This window comes from Diadema antillarum, unplaced genomic scaffold, assembly GCF_040938485.1.
Source record: "Diadema antillarum isolate AM-2024a unplaced genomic scaffold, OU_Dant_1.0 scf00000217, whole genome shotgun sequence".
Taxonomy (NCBI): domain Eukaryota; kingdom Metazoa; phylum Echinodermata; class Echinoidea; order Diadematoida; family Diadematidae; genus Diadema; species Diadema antillarum.
Genome location: NW_027271106.1, coordinates 608,027 through 628,642, shown reverse-complemented (window position 1 = coordinate 628,642; position 20,616 = coordinate 608,027). Strand labels below are relative to the sequence as shown.

The window sequence follows — 20,616 nt, the reverse complement described above, 5'->3', positions numbered from 1 at the left end:
ATTAAAACAAGCTTACCAGTTAAAAGCAATAACGAATACTGCTATTATCTTCAATCTTTGTGAAGAAAGATGAAAACTAGATGATAGCATTTGAGTAGAAAAACTCATTCTCAATTCTGTATTGTGCAAAGAGCTGTACGTAATATCATGCTATGCCTGTTTGCGTGATTTAGTTCTTCAAACAAAAAAGTTGTTCAGACTATGATAGAAATTGCAATTATATATTCAAATCAACATTTGTTAGTCCTCAATGGGTGACTCGCAGCAATCTATACATAATGGTATGAGAGCAGATACGTTAGCAGGTTGCATTGCTCAAGTAGCAATATCTTTCTTCTTCCACATCAAATATTGGAACTACACTAGGTATTAACTAGGAGTTATACCTCACTTCCATTCACTTTGCTGTAGTTAAGTGAGTGGCTAAAATGACATTCCATAAATGTCCTAGTTTTATATATTATTTATATTTGAGTTTTATTGACACTATATGTGCTCATTCCATGAATTTGTTCTATGCAGTATGTCATCTAGATATGCAAAAAGAAAGGTAATCACAGTTGAGAATAAGAGACGGACGTGACTTATGAAGCTGTGATTGAACAGTTTGCTGTCATTTTTATAAATCAGAGATGATGTTGTGCTTAGTAATTTCTGTACCAAAACAGAATTAAGCAATTCTGCTATTGGTAATATGATTACAATCACAGGAAACAACAGACATTAGATATCAGGACTTTTGATGAATGTGGCAAGGATGTTGTGGCGATGGAAAGTTACCAATTACTTGAGTATTATTGTGTAGGATAGTTCTGCCATTTCTGAGGATGAATTGTGTAGAGGTTTATTGCTTCTAGCAGCTTATGCCGTGCTGTGATAGGTATTATACACTAATCACAAAAAAAATATATATATTATCAGTTGTGTGTGCCATATAAACAAAAATTATCAAAGTATTTTAGATATTATGTAATTGTATGCATCAAGACCATGTATAATGTCATTTATGTTCTAAACAGTACAAAATTCATCTATTTTGGATTATATCGTATGGGACATACAGTGATCAATTTTTTTTTTTAATCCATCCATCCATGTTGGAATAATTTTTCTCATGGAACATAAAATTGATCAATTTTCTAATCCGTCCAAGTATTTACAGCTATATAAACTTATTGCTTTCTAGAGTTGTCTGAATGAATTGGCGATTTTTCAAATGCCATGCAAAAATTGCAATATGCATTTAATCTTGTGGTTTTGCAGCACCTTGATTTTGATATACTCTCTCAATTTTGATATGTACCTTGTTTTCATCTCTTGGCCTTACTGGTATATCCATCATATGAATTTCTTGACTTGAGATATATTTTTGTGTGCATGCAATGTCTCCTTTGCCAGCACAGTTGTATTCACTCATTATCACACCTCCTTTGTGGTTTAAAAAATTGCTGTGATGTGAATTCTTTTCCCCACTATCAATTTCCTGGAAAAAGGTGAGACCGTGTCTGATTTCATGTGATCTTATGCAACTCTTTATTAACTCTATGCATATTGGTGTGTATTCTCATTACTGTCTGAACAGAGTCTATGCGTTCTGATCAGTTAGTACATTTTGGATGAAGTAAAACATTCTTTTTTTTACTGAAGATATGGAAGTATGTATGAAAGTGTGAAAGTATTATTATTTGAAAATCTATGAAACCATTGAGGGAAATTTCTTAACACCACACACGCTGTTGTGATATGATTGCACACACTCAATGTACAATATCATTGATGCCTTCAATTTGTGATTTTGTACACTTTGCTTGTCTTTTATTTCCCGGTCAGTATTAATTATCATATCGTAGTGATTCTATTGATAAAGGAGAAGCACATTCATGAATTACCAGAGAAATATTCCACTCACCCATCACATCTGCTTGGAGTGTTTATTGGTGGAACTAGAATGATTACTTCTCTGTTGATTATTGGATAAATCTTTGGTTTTAGGGAATTCCCTTTTCTTTTTCTGCCCACAGTCCGTAATGATTTTATTCCCCCCCCCCCCAAAAAAAAAAGAAAATCATATATAACAGTATACATGTACATGTACTGACTTTTTCTGCAGTCTTTTAACAATGTAGTACTTGGCCCAGTTTCTGTTCTTGTAGCAGTGTCATGAAGTCAGTGGTGAATCCGGGGGGGGGGTGCATTGGGCGCATGCCCCTTCTTTATTTCTTGTTAAAACAAAAGAAATAAAAAGAAAAAAAAGGGGGGGGGGCTCGTGCACCCCCTTTAATTGTGTAACGGCGCCTCCCCTTTACGGAATTCCTGGATCGGCCAGAAAATGTGCTGCCATTTGTACATCATTCCTAATCGTTACGATATTGAAACTGTGTTGTTAGTAGGGAGATGAAGGGGGGGGGATAATGAGTTTGCAAACTCCATGTCACCTACTTATGCCCTTCTGCTATAAAATTGATGAAGGAGTTTGGCTTTTCATGTACTAATGATATGAAAAACACCAATGGTTGTTTATCTGATTAGTGTATGTGATCCATACCTCTTCTTTTGAAAGAAAGAAAGAAAGAATATGATATGAAACGATTCTGTGATTTCCTTGCAACTCATTATCACCAGATGCACTGGCAAAGTGACATTAAAGATATAGCAAATACCACTACTCAGACCAATTTTTAGAACCACAATTGCTTTATAGCCACTTACCGACAAATGCGGTTGGTCACAGAGTACAAGGAAAGAAATCTACTATGTTTGTGCCTCTCTGTGGTAATTGAGTTGCCACAACAGACTGATATTTTGAGGTGAAGTTTTAATGTGTACAAAACAGATATATTTTTGTCTGAAATATATGGAATGAAAGTTTGTACTTGTCAGGAGTGTAATAAAGTACAATATAAGAAAATAAAAAACAAGTGAAGTCGACCATTTGCTTCTTTTGTGAATGTGAGATATGGCCATCATGTCTTTTGATCACAGACAAAAACTCACTTGGTATTAAGGATCCTTGATATAGTGTTTAACCTGAAGAAGTGGTCCCACCTTACATCCAACTGGACCCCATGGAAGACCAGTGATTGCAGCTGAATATTGGCTGTCCAGCCATCTTCTCAGATGGAAGTGAAGCAAACAAACAAGAGAAATGTGCGGATTTGATCCAGCGGTTTATTTTTGATCATGGGAGACACTCTACAAATTAAAGAACACTGAAGACCTTGGCATGTGATGATGATATATACAGCAGAGATTTTAATCTCATCACCATGTACTCACATAAATTAATATTAAGATGCCTCCTTATCTAAATATTGCACCATGACACATGGCCACTGCTATCAACTTATATGCGCAGCCATTGCCTGTTAGTGCAAATTTACAAAATTTCGATTTTTACATTACTACTATAAAGATACAGCTAATGATAAAGTTGAGCTGTCAGGAGCACTTGGTGACATATTCATATGATTCATATTTAGTTTATATTAATCCTGATTCATGCTTTGGCTTTGTCCATACTTGGAGTTAATGATAAAGAGAAATAGGGACATTGGGTCATGTTAGTAAGCTCGTGCTGACAGAAGTTCTGTACATTTTGATCCTGTAACCGGGAAAGAACAGGACTTTGTTAAAGATGCTATTAAACATTAGTTCGTTGCGGGTGAATTATTCCAAGTAGTTCTAGTTCTTTTCATACATCGGAAAGAACAACTTGGTTGAAGAAAGATGGTAATGGACAAGAACAAAGTGTGTGCGTCAGCCGATGAGTATTCAAGTGTGGTTTCGAGGCTGTCTCTTTGGTGTTGGAGTAGGCGTGGCCCTTCCACGATGACCGCCACCGCGTCCCGACCTGCCCACATCCACGGTGCGCGACGTCATGGGCGAGTTGGTGCTGCCCTGACTTGCTGACGACACCGCACTCGCTCCGGGCTCGGCGTTGGTTTTGCGGCGAGTCTGATTCTGCGCGAATCGGCTGGTGGAGTCGGACGAACGGTCTTCGCGTAATGGCGGGGTGGAGCGCGTCGCCGCGTTGTTGTTTCCAGCTACGCGCTCGTTGTCCGCCAGATTACTGGTGGCCGGGGTTGGGGTTGGGGGCTGCGACGGCTTGGCGGTGATCAGATGGTTTGGCGGTATGCTAGTGGAGGCGCCGAACCCCGACGAGGAATTGCCTTGGCTAGAGCCTGACGACGTCGAGGCAGTATTTCCCCCTTCCATCCACGGATGTAGCGGTATTTCGTCAATTTTTAGTCTGCAAAATGCAATTAATGATTTACGAATGTCTAATTAGGTTATATAGAAAGTACAAATTAAATTAACATGTTTATTCTCATTAATTCTGGCATTGAAAGCGATTGTTTATAGGTGTTTTGCTTTGGTTTGTTATGTTTTGATATTGGCGGGGGAGGGAGTTGTATCTTGAACGGACTGTTTGCAGTACTTTAAGATATGTGCTATGCGATGTGATGCGAATTTTATGGTTTTGTCAACGACAGTAATTTCAAATATTTTACATTCTAGTCATTTTCAGGGGGATGGGGAGGGAGGGGGCATAACCATTGACCCTATACTCAACCATGAGCACTACCCTTGTCAAACCCTCCCCCTTCCCCCTCCCCCTCCCCCCCCCCCCCCCCACACACACACGCACTAAACATAAAACGTTATATCTCTGTATCGTGGTATCCCTGTTTCTTGATAAGACATGGACATTTTTGTGTCTGATCTTGAAATAACGTTATTGTTTGATTATATGCTGAATGCATCTCTCATAAATCATGAAGAGCGCCCTCACCTCCTGTCGGCGATCGGCTGCAGGATGGCAAAGATGGCGTCCTTGAAGAGGAGTGAGACTTCCTTCTTCTTGGTGAAGCAGAGTCGCTGGTCCAGCTGGTCCTTGATCATCCGCTTGATGTTGGAGTCATCGAATGGCATGGTGCCGCACACCATGATGTAAAGGATGATGCCCAGGCTCCAGACGTCATAAGCCTTGCCTGACATACCAAAGAATGTAGAATACATAAAGATCATAAATAGAGCGGAGAAATATAGGGCTATGATTGCAAAATTTTCTTGGCTGGTCAAAATCATGAGAGGTGTTCAAGTATATATCTACCCTATTTAGAAGGTGACTTAAATGAATAGAATAAGGTCGAAAGCATAGAGTCGCTGATCGACCTGGTCCAAGATCATCCGCTCAAAGCTTGAATCGTTTTCAAAGTGCATAGTGCCGAACACACCATAGAAGGGTAATGTTTGTTATTCTGAAGGTTCGTTAATCCAAAATGAAAAGAATCCAAAAATGGAAAAAAAGAAGAAAAAAGGTGCGTACTCGAAACGAACCTGCGGAATATCGACCCCCTTTTTTGTCATTTTAGGATTAACAAATCTTAGGAATAATGAACCTTATTTCATCTTCCAATTAACGAACCTACGGAATAAGGGACCTTATTTAATATTCGAATTAGTGAACCTTCGGAATAACGACTGTAGCCACCATGAAGTACTGCTGACATCCGATAAAAAGATGGATGGTTTTGGAATTTCATAAAGCTTCAGTCTTGTTTTTTTTTTCAATGACAAGTGATGTTAGTTATAGTCACTGATGTAAATTAGATGAGACAATGATATTACTGCTTCTAGTCGCGAATCTTCACTAAAACGTCCTTCATTTCAACGTGAAGAAATTTGATCATTTGCATCAAAGTTCGAAAGGAGCAACGATCAAGAGATTCTGATTTTGTGAAAATGGAGGAGATATATGTGAAAAAACAACAACAACAACAACAACAACACATTTATGGGCTATCCAGCGGAAGATTCGAGATATAACAAAATGATCTCCGTGTGTAGTTGGCATGTGACCTATAACTCCACTTTTTCGCGAAAACGTAGTAGGCTTTACTTTTCCATTTATTTTCTGTTTGGAAACTTTCACTGTTCTGTCTTATAGATTTTCATTTTTCTTTATCACATCATAGTCAACGTAAAGACAGAATGGATTTTTTTTTTCTAATCGCAAGAAACAATGCGTTTAACCAGGGGCGGATCCAGGAATTCCGTAAAGAGGGGGCGCGTTTACAGAATTAAAGGGGGGGGGGGGGGGCGGGGGCGCACGCACCCCTCCCCCATTTTTTTCTTTTTATTTCTTTTGTTTTAAAAAAAAAATAAAGGGGGGGGGGGGCGGTGCGCCGGCTGCGGTCCTCCTTGGATCCGCCCCTGGTTTAACGCTCATAAAACTGCATTAATATTTTCTTGAGAGCATGAAACATGTTTGTTAAGTTAACAGAGTGTCTCAACAAAAGTCGATGTTTTAAAAGAGAGTCAAAAAAGGGTATATTTGTTCGGTTACTCACCGTTGTACATATTTCCTTTCAATATTTCTGGAGCGGCGTAGGCTGCGCTGCCGCAGTACGTCTTGCTCAGATCCCGCGGCTCCATGAATCGTGCGAAGCCAAAGTCTGAGATCTTTATCACGTTCATGTTGTCCAACAAGATGTTTTCACATTTCATGTCCCTGTCAGAAGAAAAGTAAAGGAATTACATCCAAGATATGACATAAAGTATACATTTTAATCTTATATCGCAATATCTTAAGTGAAGCACATAGAAATCATTACAAATACTCTTCCTGGATTATGATGGAGATTGAGTCATGATTACATCTTCTACAGATACGAAATGTTTCGGAGCCTAATTTGTGATATTTCTGGAGCGTGTTTCGTAAACATACCGATAATAACCAGAATATTTTCTATTGCAATCATGAGAATGGATACCTGTATATTGGATATTCATCAGAGGCAAAGAGGTCCTAATAAGGTGTGTTTCACCTTTATTAAGACCACTTTGTTTTACTTTGTTTTTGGATATCTCGCCCATTTCAAAACCAATTTCCATCAAATCAACTTTTAATCCCTCTTAGAATTGTATGCTCTTTGATATTTCATAAGTAGTTTCTAATTATCTTGCAAAAAATTAAAACCTGAATCCGCATCTCAAACAAAACTATAGATACTAACATAGTAACCGACTTAAAGAGAACGCTCTTGACCACACGATTTTGTACATCCTAAAATGCCACATTATACAGAACTCTGTGATGACACTAACAATGGGCGATAGTAAATCAACAGAATCACATCAAAGTCCAAAGAACCAGCGTTCATGATAATTATCAACTCACCTGTGAACGATTCCAAGACTGTGGATGTAGGACACTCCATCCACCATCTGCGTAAAGAAAGCACGGGCTTTGTCCTCGGAGAGGGAGCGACGGAGTTTGATGTAATCCAACAAGTCCCCATGGCCCGCCAATTCCAACACCATGTACACCTAAAAAAATAATAGATCAGCGGTAAAATGTTAAGGAGTGTTAAGGAGTGATTGTCCAAAAATTTAAAGTAGTCCTTTGGACGTCGGGAGGTCTTTTCTTTGTTTCAGTATCCCTTAAGATTATAGAAATGGCAAACGCGGTGAAAGGACAATTATGGTCTACTAGTATACTCTCTAAAAAAAATCGAGTGAAAATATTCACTCTTAAAAGAGTGAATACAAAAAAGAGTGGATTTAGAGAGAAATTGGAGTGAATTTTGAGTGAAAATGTTCATTTTCACTCATTTTGGAGTGACCTCAAGGATCACTCGAAGATTTTGGAGTGATCCCTGACGTCACTCTAAAACGAGTGAAAATGAACATTTTCACTCAAAATTCACTCCAATTTCACTCTAAATCCACTCTTTTTTGTATTCACTCTTTTAAGAGTGAATATTTTCACTCGTTTGTTTTTAGAGAGTAAGATGACAATGTACTCATCGGAGTGCAATCACTAATCTTAGTTTGAACAATGAAATGATTGAAGTACATTGCTCGAAACTAATAACGCTATTAGTCTTACATAATTTACTTTATTACACCGCCACAGTACAGTCCTACTCAAGGTTGAGACGATTTCATACACGCTTCTCTCATTGCTCGCTCTCTCATACTCCTACTGAGTATTAGGATTATGATTATATTCCCACTATTGGGATTCTTGTGTTTATTGTCTATATACTTGAATGTTTGTTTGTGGAGATATGTGTTGATTGCACGCACGACATAATGCTGACTGAATAACTCAGTTTGTGGGAGCTCTCAATATGTATTGCTACATCATGATCGATAAGATGCTACACATGATCTTAGCCAAAAGGCCAAGAAGTGATATTGATTGATATCGATAGGCCTATATATGGCTAACTAACTTTTGTAAATAAGAGTTTCTCACTCAAATTGACATTTCTTGTTTCAATATTATAACTATAGAATCATCCCATTACTATTGACAGATTGACATCGTTTCCACATGACTTTTTTTTCTTCAAAATATAAAAAATAAATAAAGACATAGTTTATCAATCACGTAGCATCACCTCTCGAAAGCAAAGCATGCTAATACCTTGTTGCCGGTGTCAAAGATATCGTAGCACTTGACGATGTTCCTGTGCTTCACTTGACTGAGGATCTTCATTTCTCGGGGTAGAAACTTCTCCAGGAAATCCTTCGGCGCCTTCTTGCGATTGACAATCTTAATGGCGCACTTGCCGCGGTTGTTATTCAGCTGACAGGAGTAGACAGCGGCATACGAGCCCTCCCCCAGCATCAGCCCGAGCGTGTAGCCCTTCCTACTGAGCATGACTTCCTCGTTGATCACACGCCGCACCGACGTCGTGCCTGCCGTGCCTGCCGTGCCCGGGTCCCTCAATGCATCTGACATCGACGATCCCGGGCCGGTCTGCTTCGGTAGACTTGACGACATTTTTTTTTATCGTTTTGTTGTTGTTACTGATCTGCGTATCTTCGAGTGATACGATTATATTGTTCGCCGATGTCGGGCCTATTCCTCAAATTAAACTCCAACCATTTCCACATGCCTAGAAACCAATATTTTGTTTAGCATGTGTTGTACAGTCCAATTTCTTGACCAATGTTGCTTCAGTCTTGAAACTTGACACGTTGAATTCTTGCTTGAGGACTTTTAACAATCGTTTAATTTGTGCTGTCTTTGCTTTGGTCGTCCGACTTCATTTTCTTGCCAGCCCTTATGTTTTGGTACACACTTTTTTTCATGACACCCAAAATAGTGCAGATAAGTGATACGTCATAAGTGAGCATGGCAACGTAAGCGCGTAGGCTACAGCAGGGAGCGCGTGCGCGTCAGCGTACTTTCTTTGACCTTTGTGAACGTCACTGATTCCAAGGCAGTATGTTCCCTAGCTCCTGCAGAATTAGAAATATTGATCTGCATCTGCTTCTGTATGCGTATTACAATACAGTTCATGGTATAAACCTATGCTTGGCAATCTGGCAGCATGACATGATAACCGACCTATTTCTATCAGAGTAAAAACAAAGAAAGAAAGAAAGAAAGAAACAAACAAACAAACAGCAAACACAGCACACAAACAAACAACAAAACATGATAAACGGTGTAATCCAAAAAGAATCTTTTTCACATACTTGTGATACTGTAGTGTTAGCATCGAGAACACACACACGTGTGTGTGTGTGTGTGTGTGTGTGTGTGTGTGTGTGTGTAAATGCATTCTACCAGGGAGGTGAGACGAAAGACGGGTCTTGCCTTTTACACCCGGCGTACTGCATTCATGATTGTGTTAAGCTGCTGGTGTATAAAAAAAAAGAAAAGAAGAGAAGAATATCTCTTTGTTTCGAAAAAAAGACAAGATCTGTCGGTTTGATTTGCATTAAAACTTGCACACATGTCTTTTCCGTGATACAGAAGGACAGTTAGATGTAGTTTAGGGTCAAGAAGATATTGTCACCACCTATTATCACTCACTCACTGTATATAGTTGGGACCTAACATTGTTGATGTTAAATGTTCTATCAGCATACATTCTGCGCCAGACAGGAGAAACGTGAAAACCATAGTGAACTGGTCACACGAACTGATTGATTCAGTGCAAATATTTCTCTGAAACATGCTGTTCATTTCTATCGTCAACAATGTTGAAGAACAGTTGAAGAACAGTGTGAAGAAATTGTGACGCATCGCACGTGAAGAACTGTATATCGATGTGGTTGTTTGGGCCAAACCGAACATATTTCTTCGTATGGAGCATAATCGAGTGCCTATATCCTGTGAAATTAATTGAACACATTCAACAAAACATTCACGTTTCAAAAAAATCATGTGAACCATTTAACTTGAATAATTCGCAGTCGTGCGTCATTTTGAGTGCATTATCCGTAAATTCCTATTCACTCTGTCTTTGTATGCCCGGCAGAAGGGCCACAGCATAATGTTAATGTTACCATGCTAGGGCCCTTCTCACCGGGCACACGACGCAAGTGTCTGATTGGCGTTTCTTTTCTTCTAGACAGATTTAAATCAAATGTAATGAAAGACAGTGTACATTTCATGCATATATGCATTTTCTTTGTCCCTAAACACGAGGAGTACATGTGCACGAGAGAGAACGCATTCATTGACAAAGTGATGACGCAACAATGCGCGCTTGATGACGCTTGGTTACGAGGTACAGTATTATGTTTGGTAGCTGCGCGTTGATGGAAACTCAACTTTACAATATACTGCGATGGGCGCGAGAACAAGGTGTTAATATGATTAACTGTTCATTATATTAACTGAAAAACAGCATTTAGGCATGTACTCGATATCAAGGACACACGAGATATGAAACTCGTCACGCTGACGAGTTAGGTGATACGCTTGGGGTCATCAGGTGTCGGTCATCTGTGATCGACAAAGAAAAGAATGTGATATAGGCACCTTGAAGTTATATTGAGCGTGCATGCAAAACCGTTTCTCTAACCAATCGGCCACGGGACATCCCCGGAAATGGTAAGGCAAAAAAGAAATGTATGGATATTACAGGGGGAAAAAGTCAATGCCCACTCAACAATCGTGGCCGCGTGAACATGTATTGCATTGCTAGACGGAAATGCGGCCTTGTAACGACTGATGTCGCTATGCCATTTCTGGCAACTTGGGAAAAATACGCGCCGTAGACATAAAGCCTATAATCGGCTGGTTTTGATACCTTGCCTTTAATCACAATTTTCAGTGTGATGACGTCATCAAAGTACAAAACAATGACATGGTCTTGAAAGACAAATGTTCAAAGTACAACACCTCAGTCGTCGTCATTACATACTATGATCGGTTTGACAAAGTCAACCTGCAAAATGTTGCTGCAGTCGAAGCAATGTGGTCTCCAACACAAAAAAAAGAGGGATATGGCGTGTGTCTGTGTGTCTGTGTGTGTGTATAGGTGCGTTTATATACGAACGTGATTTCTACATGGACGAATATGTAATACAAAATTGAAGAAAAAAAGTAAAATAGCTAAGTATTTTGTTTCGTGATCTTGTGGGGCTCGAACCCGCAACCTCAAGTCTCTGAGACGTCGCCTTTAACCACTCGGCCATACGTCTCGGCGAGAAAATATGAGGAACGTAAACTTATGTATGTGAAAGCTGAATCGGGAATCGTTTTGTCCACATTCCATTCTCATTTTCAGTTTTAAACTGCAAAATTGTCAACCTGATGATGAGATTTCAAAAAATAAAATGCATGATTACTGAAGCTTATTGTCTCAGCTACAACATACTTAAGTTTCAGAGGAAATGAAGCAAAATCAGCTGAGATAAAGGTGCTTAAACGTTGTCAAGTCAATGCATGGTTTTAAAAAAAATCACCTCCCATAGACAATACACGTAAACTTGTCCGATTTTGCATCTTTACCTTTAATCACAATTTAAGGTATGATGACGTCATCAAATTTCAAAACCATGACTTGGACTTAAAAGGCAAATGTTCAAAGTACAACATATCTGAATTTGGGATAATATTGAGCTTAAACAACAGAGATACGAGCAAATGAATGTCAGAAACAGTACCTCAAAAAAATTAATTCCACTTTTTTGATTTCAGATGATGATATGATGACGTCATAATGTATTTAGGGAAATATTGATACTTGAGACGTTATTTTCAATTCATATGCTTTTGTAATATGCAATAAAAACATAGGGTCACCTGACGTTTTAAAGAGCTATGGCGAAATAAACAAAGACATGTTTTTCGCTATATTTCCACATAGACGCGAACACGAAATTTCAACTTTGACGCCAGCGCATTCCTTTGTTATAGGTCGAAATTGATCGGAAATCAATGGATATTGTTACTTAATGTATCAGGAATCCAAATCTGTCAAAAAATGTGCATTTTCAGTTTGCTTACGCGCACTACGCGCGAAAATGTGCGGACGGACGCGAACGCGCGAAACGCTTAAAATTGTCTGAAACTTCGAGATTTCCCATTGGTAAGTTGTTTTGAGCCTTTTAAAAGTTTGACGCGCGCGTACGCGCGCGTAATAATGTCTTAGGTAATTAGCATTAAAATGTATGATAGAGCGTGACCTGAACTTAATGTCCGCCGAAAATGATACAGACATGACCTTTAGATATGAAGTTATGATCGATCATGTAACATGGTCCGAAAATCACAAAATGGCGCCTAGATGACGTCATAGATATGTTACTGTCATGAAAACCTTATTGTGGCTAGATTTTGTCATGAGACATGTTCCCTGAAAATGTCATGTTATTCCGTAATGTCATTCTTGAGATATTGATGACACAAAATTGTCCAGAAAGAAAGAAGAATAAAAAGAAACGAGAAATGAAAACTCGTCACATTGAGGACGAGTTAGGTGATACGCTTGTGGTCATCAGATGACAGTCATCTGTGATCGACAAAGAAAAGAATGTGATATAGGCACCTTGAAGTTATATCGAGCGTACATGCGAAACCGTTTCTGTAACCACTCGGCCACGGGTCATCCACGGAAATGGTAAGACAAAAAAAAAACAATGTATAGATATAACAGGGGGAAAGTCAATGCCCACTCAACCAACGTGGCCGTGTGAACATCTATTGCATTGCTAGACGGAAAAGCGGCCTTGTAACGACTGAGGTCGCTATGCCATTTCTGGCAACTTGGGAAAAATACGTCCCGCAGACATAAAACCTATAATCGGCTGGTTTTGATACCTTGCCTTTAATCACAATTTTCAGTGTAATGACGTCATCAAATTACAAAACAATGACATCGTCTTGAAAGACAATTGTTCAAAGTACAACACCTCAGTCGTCGTCATTACATACTATGATCGGTTTGACAAAGTCAACCTGCAAAATTGTGCTGCAGTCGAAGCAATGTGGTCTCCAACACACAAAAAAGAGGGATATGGCGTGTGTGTGTGTGTCTGTGTGTGTGTATAGGTGCGTTTATATACGTACGTGATTTCTACATGGACGAATATGTAATACAAAATTGAAGAAAAAAAAGTAAAATAGCTAAGTATTTTGTTTCGTGATCTTGTGGGGTTCCAACCCGCAACCTTACGTCTCTGAGACGTCGCCTTTAGCCACTCGGCCATACGTCTCGACGAGAAAATATGGGGAACGTAACTTATGTATGTGAAAGATACATGAGGAATCGTTTTGTCCACATTCCATTTTCATTTTCAGTTTTAAACTGCAAAATTGTCAATCTGATGAGGAGATTTCAAAGAATAAAATGCATGATTACTGCAGCTTATTGTCTCAGCTACAACATACTAAAGTTTCAGAGGAAATGAAGCAAAATCAGCTGAGATAGAGGGCTTAAACGTTGTCAAGTCAATGCATGGTTTAAAAAAAAATCACCTCCCATAGACATAACACGTAAACTTGTCCGATTTTGTGTCTTTACTTTTATCACAATTTAAAGTATGATGACGTCATCAAACTAGAAAACATCGATATGGATTTGAAAGACAGTTGTTTAATGTATAATATATTAATCGTACGTTGTCAGTTTTCTATTGACATGACGATCAATCACACGAATATGAGGCAGCTATTAGTACCTGTATGAAATTATTATAGGCATGGTATCAAATTCCCTTAAAATTTCCTTATTATTGCTTTATTTTTACACACAGTTAAGCTATCTCTTTAAACTCGTCACAGTTTAATGAGAATCATGAACATCATACATTAGTACCATATTCAGTTCCATTGCTGATCGCGTTTGCTAATTAATTAAGATTTATTGTCTAGAATGTGCCATATGGCCAACCTGTATACACACGTGGACACACAAACACAATGCTAAATGTATGTATCAAACCTCTGTAACACAACTTTGAACTAACTGTAGAAAGTATCGCTGCACTTATCATACATACTTTTTATCATTATCTGAAACTCCACAAAAACCACTAATTGACAAATAATCATCAATACAGAAGACTGACTTAAAGGAACAATTCAAATACCTTTTTTTACAATGTATAGCTTCTTACATGTATAAAATCAGCACAAAGTAACCACGACTACATTGTGTTACTGAATTGACATGAACAAATTTCATTTTGTTACAATATACCATGATCAGCTTGAAAAGCCCAGCCTGCAATATTTTGCAGCAGTCGAAGCAATGCAGTCTCCAACGATAAACAAAGGGATACTGTGTGAGTGTGTGCGTATAGGTGTGTTTACATGCGAACGTGACTTCTACATGGACGAAGGTGTAGTACTCCATTGAAGAAAAAAAGTAAAAAAAAAATTATTATTTTCTTTCGTGCTCTTGTGAGGTTCGAACCCGTACGTGTGCAACCTCACGTTTCTGTGACGACACCTCTAACCACTCGGCCATACGTCTTGACGAGAAAATTAGAGGAACGTAAACTTATGTACGTGAAAGATGAATCAGGAATCGTTTCGTCCGCATTCCATTCTCATTTTCAGTTTTAAATTGCAAAATTGTCAACCTGATGAGGAGATTTCAAAGAATAAAATGCATGATTACTGCAGCTTATTGTCACAGCTACAACATACTTAATTTTCAGAGGAAATGAAGCAAAATCATCTGAGATAAAGGTGCTTAAACGTTGTCAAGTCAATGTATGGTTTTTAAAAAAATCACCTCCCATAGACATAACACGTAAACTTGTCCGATTTTGCGTCTTTACCTTTAATCACAATTTAAAGTATGATGACGTCATCAAATTTCAAAACCATGACATGGACTTGAAAGGCAAATGTTCAAAGTAAAACATATCTGAATTTGGGGTGATATTGAGCTTAAACAATAGAGATACGAGTAAATGAATGTCAGAAAGAGTACCTCAAAAAAATTAATTCCACTTTTTTGATTTCAGATGATGATATGATGACGTCATGAGTTTTCCTGGCAATATTGGTACTTGAAACGTTATTTCCAATTCATATGCTTTTGTAATATGCAATAGAAATATAGGGTCAATGGACGATTTAAAGAGCTATGGCGACATAAACAAAAACATGTTTTTTCACTATATTTGCAGAAAGACGCGCGCGCGGAATTTCAACTTTGACGCCAGTGCATTCCTTTGTTATAGGTCAAAATCGATCGGAAATCAATGGATATTGTTACTCAAAGTATCAGAAATCCAAATCAGTCAAAAAATTGCATTTTCATGTTGGTTACGCCCTCTGCGCGCGAAATTGCGCGGACGGACGCGCACGCGAGAAAATGTTTGAAACGCTTAGAATTGTCTGAAACTTCGAGATTTCCCATTGGGAAGTCGTTTTGAGCCTTTTAAAATTTTGACGCGCGCAAACGCGCGCGTAATGATGACCTTGGTAACTAGCGTTAAAACGTAAGATAGAGCCTGACCTGAACTTTATGTCCACCGAAAATGATACAGAAATGATATCCAGTTATGAAGTTATGATCGATCATGTGACAAGGTCCGAAAATCACAAAATGGCGCCTAGATGACGTCATAGATATGTTACTGTCATGAAAACCTTATTGTGGCTAGATATTGTTATGAGACATGTTGACTGAAAATGTTATGTTATTCCGTAATGTCATTGTTGAGATATTGACGACACAAAATGTGGCAGAAAGAAAGAAGAATAAAAACGAGATATGAAACTCGTCACGCTGACGAGTTAGGTGATACGCTTGGGGTCATCAGGTGTCGGTCATCTGTGATCGACAAAGAAAATAATGTGATATAGGCACCTTGAAGTTATATTGAGCGTGTATGCAAAACCGTTTCTCTAACCACTCGGCCACGGGACATCCCCGGAAATGGTAAGGCAAAAAAGAAATGTATAGATATTACAGGGGGAAAAAGTCAATGCCCACTCAACAATCGTGGCCGCAAGAACATGTATTGCATTGCTAGACGGAAATGCGGCCTTGTAAGGACTGATGTCGCTATGCCATTTCTGGCAACTTGGGAAAAATACGCGCCGTAGACATAAAGCCTATAATCGGCTGGTTTTGATACCTTGCCTTTAATCACAATTTTCAGTGTGATGACGTCATCAAAGTACAAAACAATGACATGGTCTTGAAAGACAATTGTTCAAAGTACAACACCTCAGTCGTCGTCATTACATACTATGATCGGTTTGACAAACTTCAGCCTGCAAAATTTTGCAGCAGTCGAAGCAATGTGGTCTCCAACACAAAAAAAGAGGGATATGGTGTGTGTCTGTGTGTGTATAGGTGCGTTTATATACGAACGTGATTTCTACATGGACGAATATGTAATACAAAATTGAAGAAAAAAAGTAAAATAGCTAAGTATTTTGTTTCGTGATATTGTGGGGTTCGAACCCGCAACCTCACGTCTCTGAGACGTCGCCTTTAACCACTCGGCCATACGTCTCGGCGAGAAAATATGAGGAACGTAAACTTATGTATGTGAAAGATGAATCGGGAATCGTTTTGTCCACATTCCATTCTCATTTTCAGTTTTAAACTGCAAAATTGTCAACCTGATGATGAGATTTCAAAAAATAAAATGCATGATTACTGAAGCTCATTGTCTCAGCTACAACATACTTAAGTTTCAGAGGAAATGAAGCAAAATCAGCTGAGATAAAGGTGCTTAAACGTTGTCAAGTCAATGCATGGTTTTAAAAAAAATCACCTCCCATAGACATAACACGTAAACTTGTCCGATTTTGCATCTTTACCTTTAATCACAATTTCAGGTATGATGACGTCATCAAATTTCAAAACCATGACTTGGACTTAAAAGGTAAATGTTTAAAGTACAGCATATCTGAATTTGGGATAATATTGAGCTTAAACAACAGAGATACGAGCAAATGAATGTCAGAAACAGTACCTCAAAAAAATTAATTCCACTTTTTTGATTTCAGATGATGATATGATGACGTCATAATGTATTTAGGGAAATTTTGATACTTGAAACGTTATTTTCAATTCATATGCTTTTGTAATATGCAATAAAAACATAGGGTCACCTGACGTTTTAAAGAGCTATGGCGAAATAAACAAAGACATGTTTTTCGCTATATTTCCACATAGACGCGCACACGAAATTTCAACTTTGACGCCAGCGCCTTCCTTTGTTATAGGTCGAAATTGATCGAAAATCAATGGATATTGTTACTCAAAGTATCAGGAATCCAAATCTGTCAAAAAATGTGCATTTTCATGTTGCTTACGCGCACTGCGCGCGGAAATGCGCGGACGGACGCGAACGCGCGGAACGCTTAAAATTGTCTGAAACTTCGAGATTTCCCATTGGGAAGTCGTTTTAAGCATTTAAAAAATTTGACGCGGGCTAATGCGCGCGTAATAATGTCCTAGGTAATTAGCATTAAAAAGTAAGATAGAGCGTGACCTGAACTTTATGTCCAACGAAGATGATACAGAAATGACCTTTAGTTATGAAGTTATGATCGATCATGTAACATGGTCCGAAAATCACAAAATGGCGCCTAGATGACGTCATAGATATGTTACTGTCATGAAAACCTTATTGTGGCTAGATATTGTCATGAGACATGTTGACTGAAAATGTCATGTTATTCCGTCATGTCAATGTTGAGATATTCACGACACAAAATGTGCCAGAAAGAAAGAAGAATAAAAAGAAAGAAAGGAAGATTTTGACAAACACAATAGGTGATACGCTTAAAGCGTATCACCTAATAAAGAGAGATTTTGACAATCACAATAGGTGATACGCTGATAGCGTATCACCTAATTAGCTAGTTTTTATGATGCAAAGTTCAGTAAATAAAATCCGAATGAAAATGACAAGTATGTCTACGTCGCAAACTCGATCGTCAAAGCAGCTGGCGGTTAGGGCACCTGCTGAGCACCCACCGATGTCTACCCCGAATAATAACGCCGTAATGCTGAGCCGAGGATACTGTCTTGCCCATAAACTAGGATCTGGAAGCTACTCCAAAGTGAGGATGGCCGTTATGACGTCCACCAAGAAACGAGTAGCTGTAAAGATCATTGATCGAAAGCGAGCCCCACGCGATTACCAGCGAAACTTTTTGCCGCGAGAACTTGCTCTCGTCCGTCACCTCCGACACCCGAACGTCCTGCGCACCCACGATTGGTTCGAACAGAGCGGCAAAGTCTACATGATCCTCGAATTTGCCGAGTCTGGTGACGTCTTGGAGTACATCCGACTGGTCACCAGGGGGCCCGTGCCGGAGAGATTGGCGAGGACGTGGGGAATGCAAACAGCTCGTGCACTCTTCTACATGCACGGCATGGGTGTGGCACATCGCGATGTGAAGTGCGAGAATCTCCTTCTCGACACCCGATTCAACATCAAGCTCAGTGATTTCGGTTTCGTGAGGCGAGTAGAGAAGGGAGACTTGAGCGACACTTTCTGTGGTTCTGCCGCCTACGCTGCTCCAGAAATCATTCGCTCGGTGATGTACAATCCCTTTAAGAGTGACGTCTGGGCCTTGGGTGTGGTCCTCTACATCTTGGTGAGTGGAGTGATGCCTTTCGGCGATGATGTGACCAACATCCGCAAGATCCTCCAATCCCAGTGTGCTGGGGTGCGCTTCGACGGGAAGGGTATGGGAGGAGGGGTGAGGGAGGAGTGTCGCGAGTTGATCAGAGGTATGCTGACCATCTCTCCTGCAGACAGGATGGATCTGGGTAGCGTCCTGGAGAGCGAGTGGCTGAACCAGGCACAGATGTCGATGGCTGATTAATGAAGCCAAACTACTATACGGGATGGTGTACGAGGGAATCCGTCTTTAAAAACTGCGTCCAGTCTGAGAAGGGTTGTAAGAAGACATGGCCTGATTATCACTGACATAAGGTGGATATTGTGAAGCAACACGACTTTTGTTTGGTCTCCTTCTTTTCATCTAACCATCGCTAGAAGGAAGAAACATACACAGGGCATATGTCATAATCGAATGCTCGGATGACGGTTTAAAGACCAACATGTACAAAACTTTGTAAAAACAGACAGACAGACACAGACAGACAGACATACACACACAGATACGCATATAAATCCAATCCATTACATGGGTAAGGTATAAACAAGCTCACGATATCAGGCGAAATTTTTTATTGCGTTTCATACTTTCACTGCAACGGGAATTCTGATATCATTGATTACTAACAACTGTTTAATGACACATCGCACATAATAATCATTACTGTTTGCAGTGAATTACATATAGATTAATTATGATGCAAAGAACGTGAAGTCGAAGATGAAACTATAACAGAGAAATATTGAGGAAAAAAATCAGAGACTAAATCAAACATTTTTACCTACAATACCAAGGGAAAGTGCAAAGCTATGATAATTAATCATGATAATTATGATATGACTATGATAAGAATTCATGCGGATCTGTTCAAAGCTGTTAAAATTGAAGCGTCTAACAAACTTTTTTCCAAGTTATGTATGTATTTCAGGTATTTGTTATTGCTCTAGCAAACGTAATAAAATGTTAAATCGACGTTTATTTTCTATCACGCTGGAGAAAAAGACAGAAAAAATTCAAGCAGCTGAGGAAACAGGGAAGAACGTGCTCTTAGAATTACATCTCTTGAATAACTTATATAATTATATCGCAATTAAGTAAATGTGTCAAATTATGCAATAAACGTGACTCTAACAGACATTTTATAAGTGTTTCACTTTTCGGAAGTCCTGGTTTGAATATGCCTTATTCGTAACTTTTTTATTATCTGCATAACATGTTTCATTTGAGACATTAAATGTCTGTGTGATGCTCATTGCTCAATGACCTATAATCGAAATAGCATTTGAAAACGTATGTTAGTTTTCTCACGGTTCTGACCAAAGTCGTATTAGTCGAAAGCGGGGGGGGGGGGGGGGGGGGGTACGTGTTATGGGGTGTTAGGGTTAACTAACTTTCCTGTTTTTGGTATTTTTTCCATCACGATGATACCATTATAGTCCACTCTCCTATCCCTTGTCACCCATAGCTAAAATCTAACATTATTTGATGTGTGTGTGCTTAGAATGGGACATCGGGATGAAGAAAAAGAAATTGCTGTACACTGAAAATTAATTTGTTTATGTTTTGAATTGCATTCATATTGTCTCTTCATGAGTACCCAGAATGGGTTGATATGATTTGAATGAAATCAATAAAGATCAAGGGGAAAAAGTGTGTGTGTGTGTGCTTTGGGCTTCAAAGACGTGCTTTCTGTCTGACATTTTTATCCCTCAAAAGAGTTTTCCCTTAACAGAGAAACGTGTTATAAT

The 20,616-nt window shown here is 39.0% G+C and overlaps 1 protein-coding gene and 1 pseudogene across 1 annotated transcript; one reads left to right on the top strand and one right to left on the bottom strand.

Annotated features, from left to right (window-relative positions):
- Positions 1-3,771: 3,771 nt before the first annotated feature.
- LOC139724488 (testis-specific serine/threonine-protein kinase 3-like) lies at positions 3,772-8,797 on the bottom strand. Its single transcript, XM_071635621.1, has 5 exons — positions 8,438-8,797; positions 7,184-7,332; positions 6,354-6,514; positions 4,793-4,991; positions 3,772-4,249 (listed from the first exon to the last, which is right to left on the bottom strand). The coding sequence occupies exons 1-5, from the start codon at positions 8,795-8,797 to the stop codon at positions 3,772-3,774; spliced, it is 1,347 nt and encodes a 448-aa protein (XP_071491722.1).
- A 9,312-nt stretch (positions 8,798-18,109) lies between these two features.
- On the top strand, positions 18,110-19,072 carry LOC139724487 (testis-specific serine/threonine-protein kinase 3 pseudogene; annotated as a pseudogene).
- Positions 19,073-20,616: the final 1,544 nt, after the last annotated feature.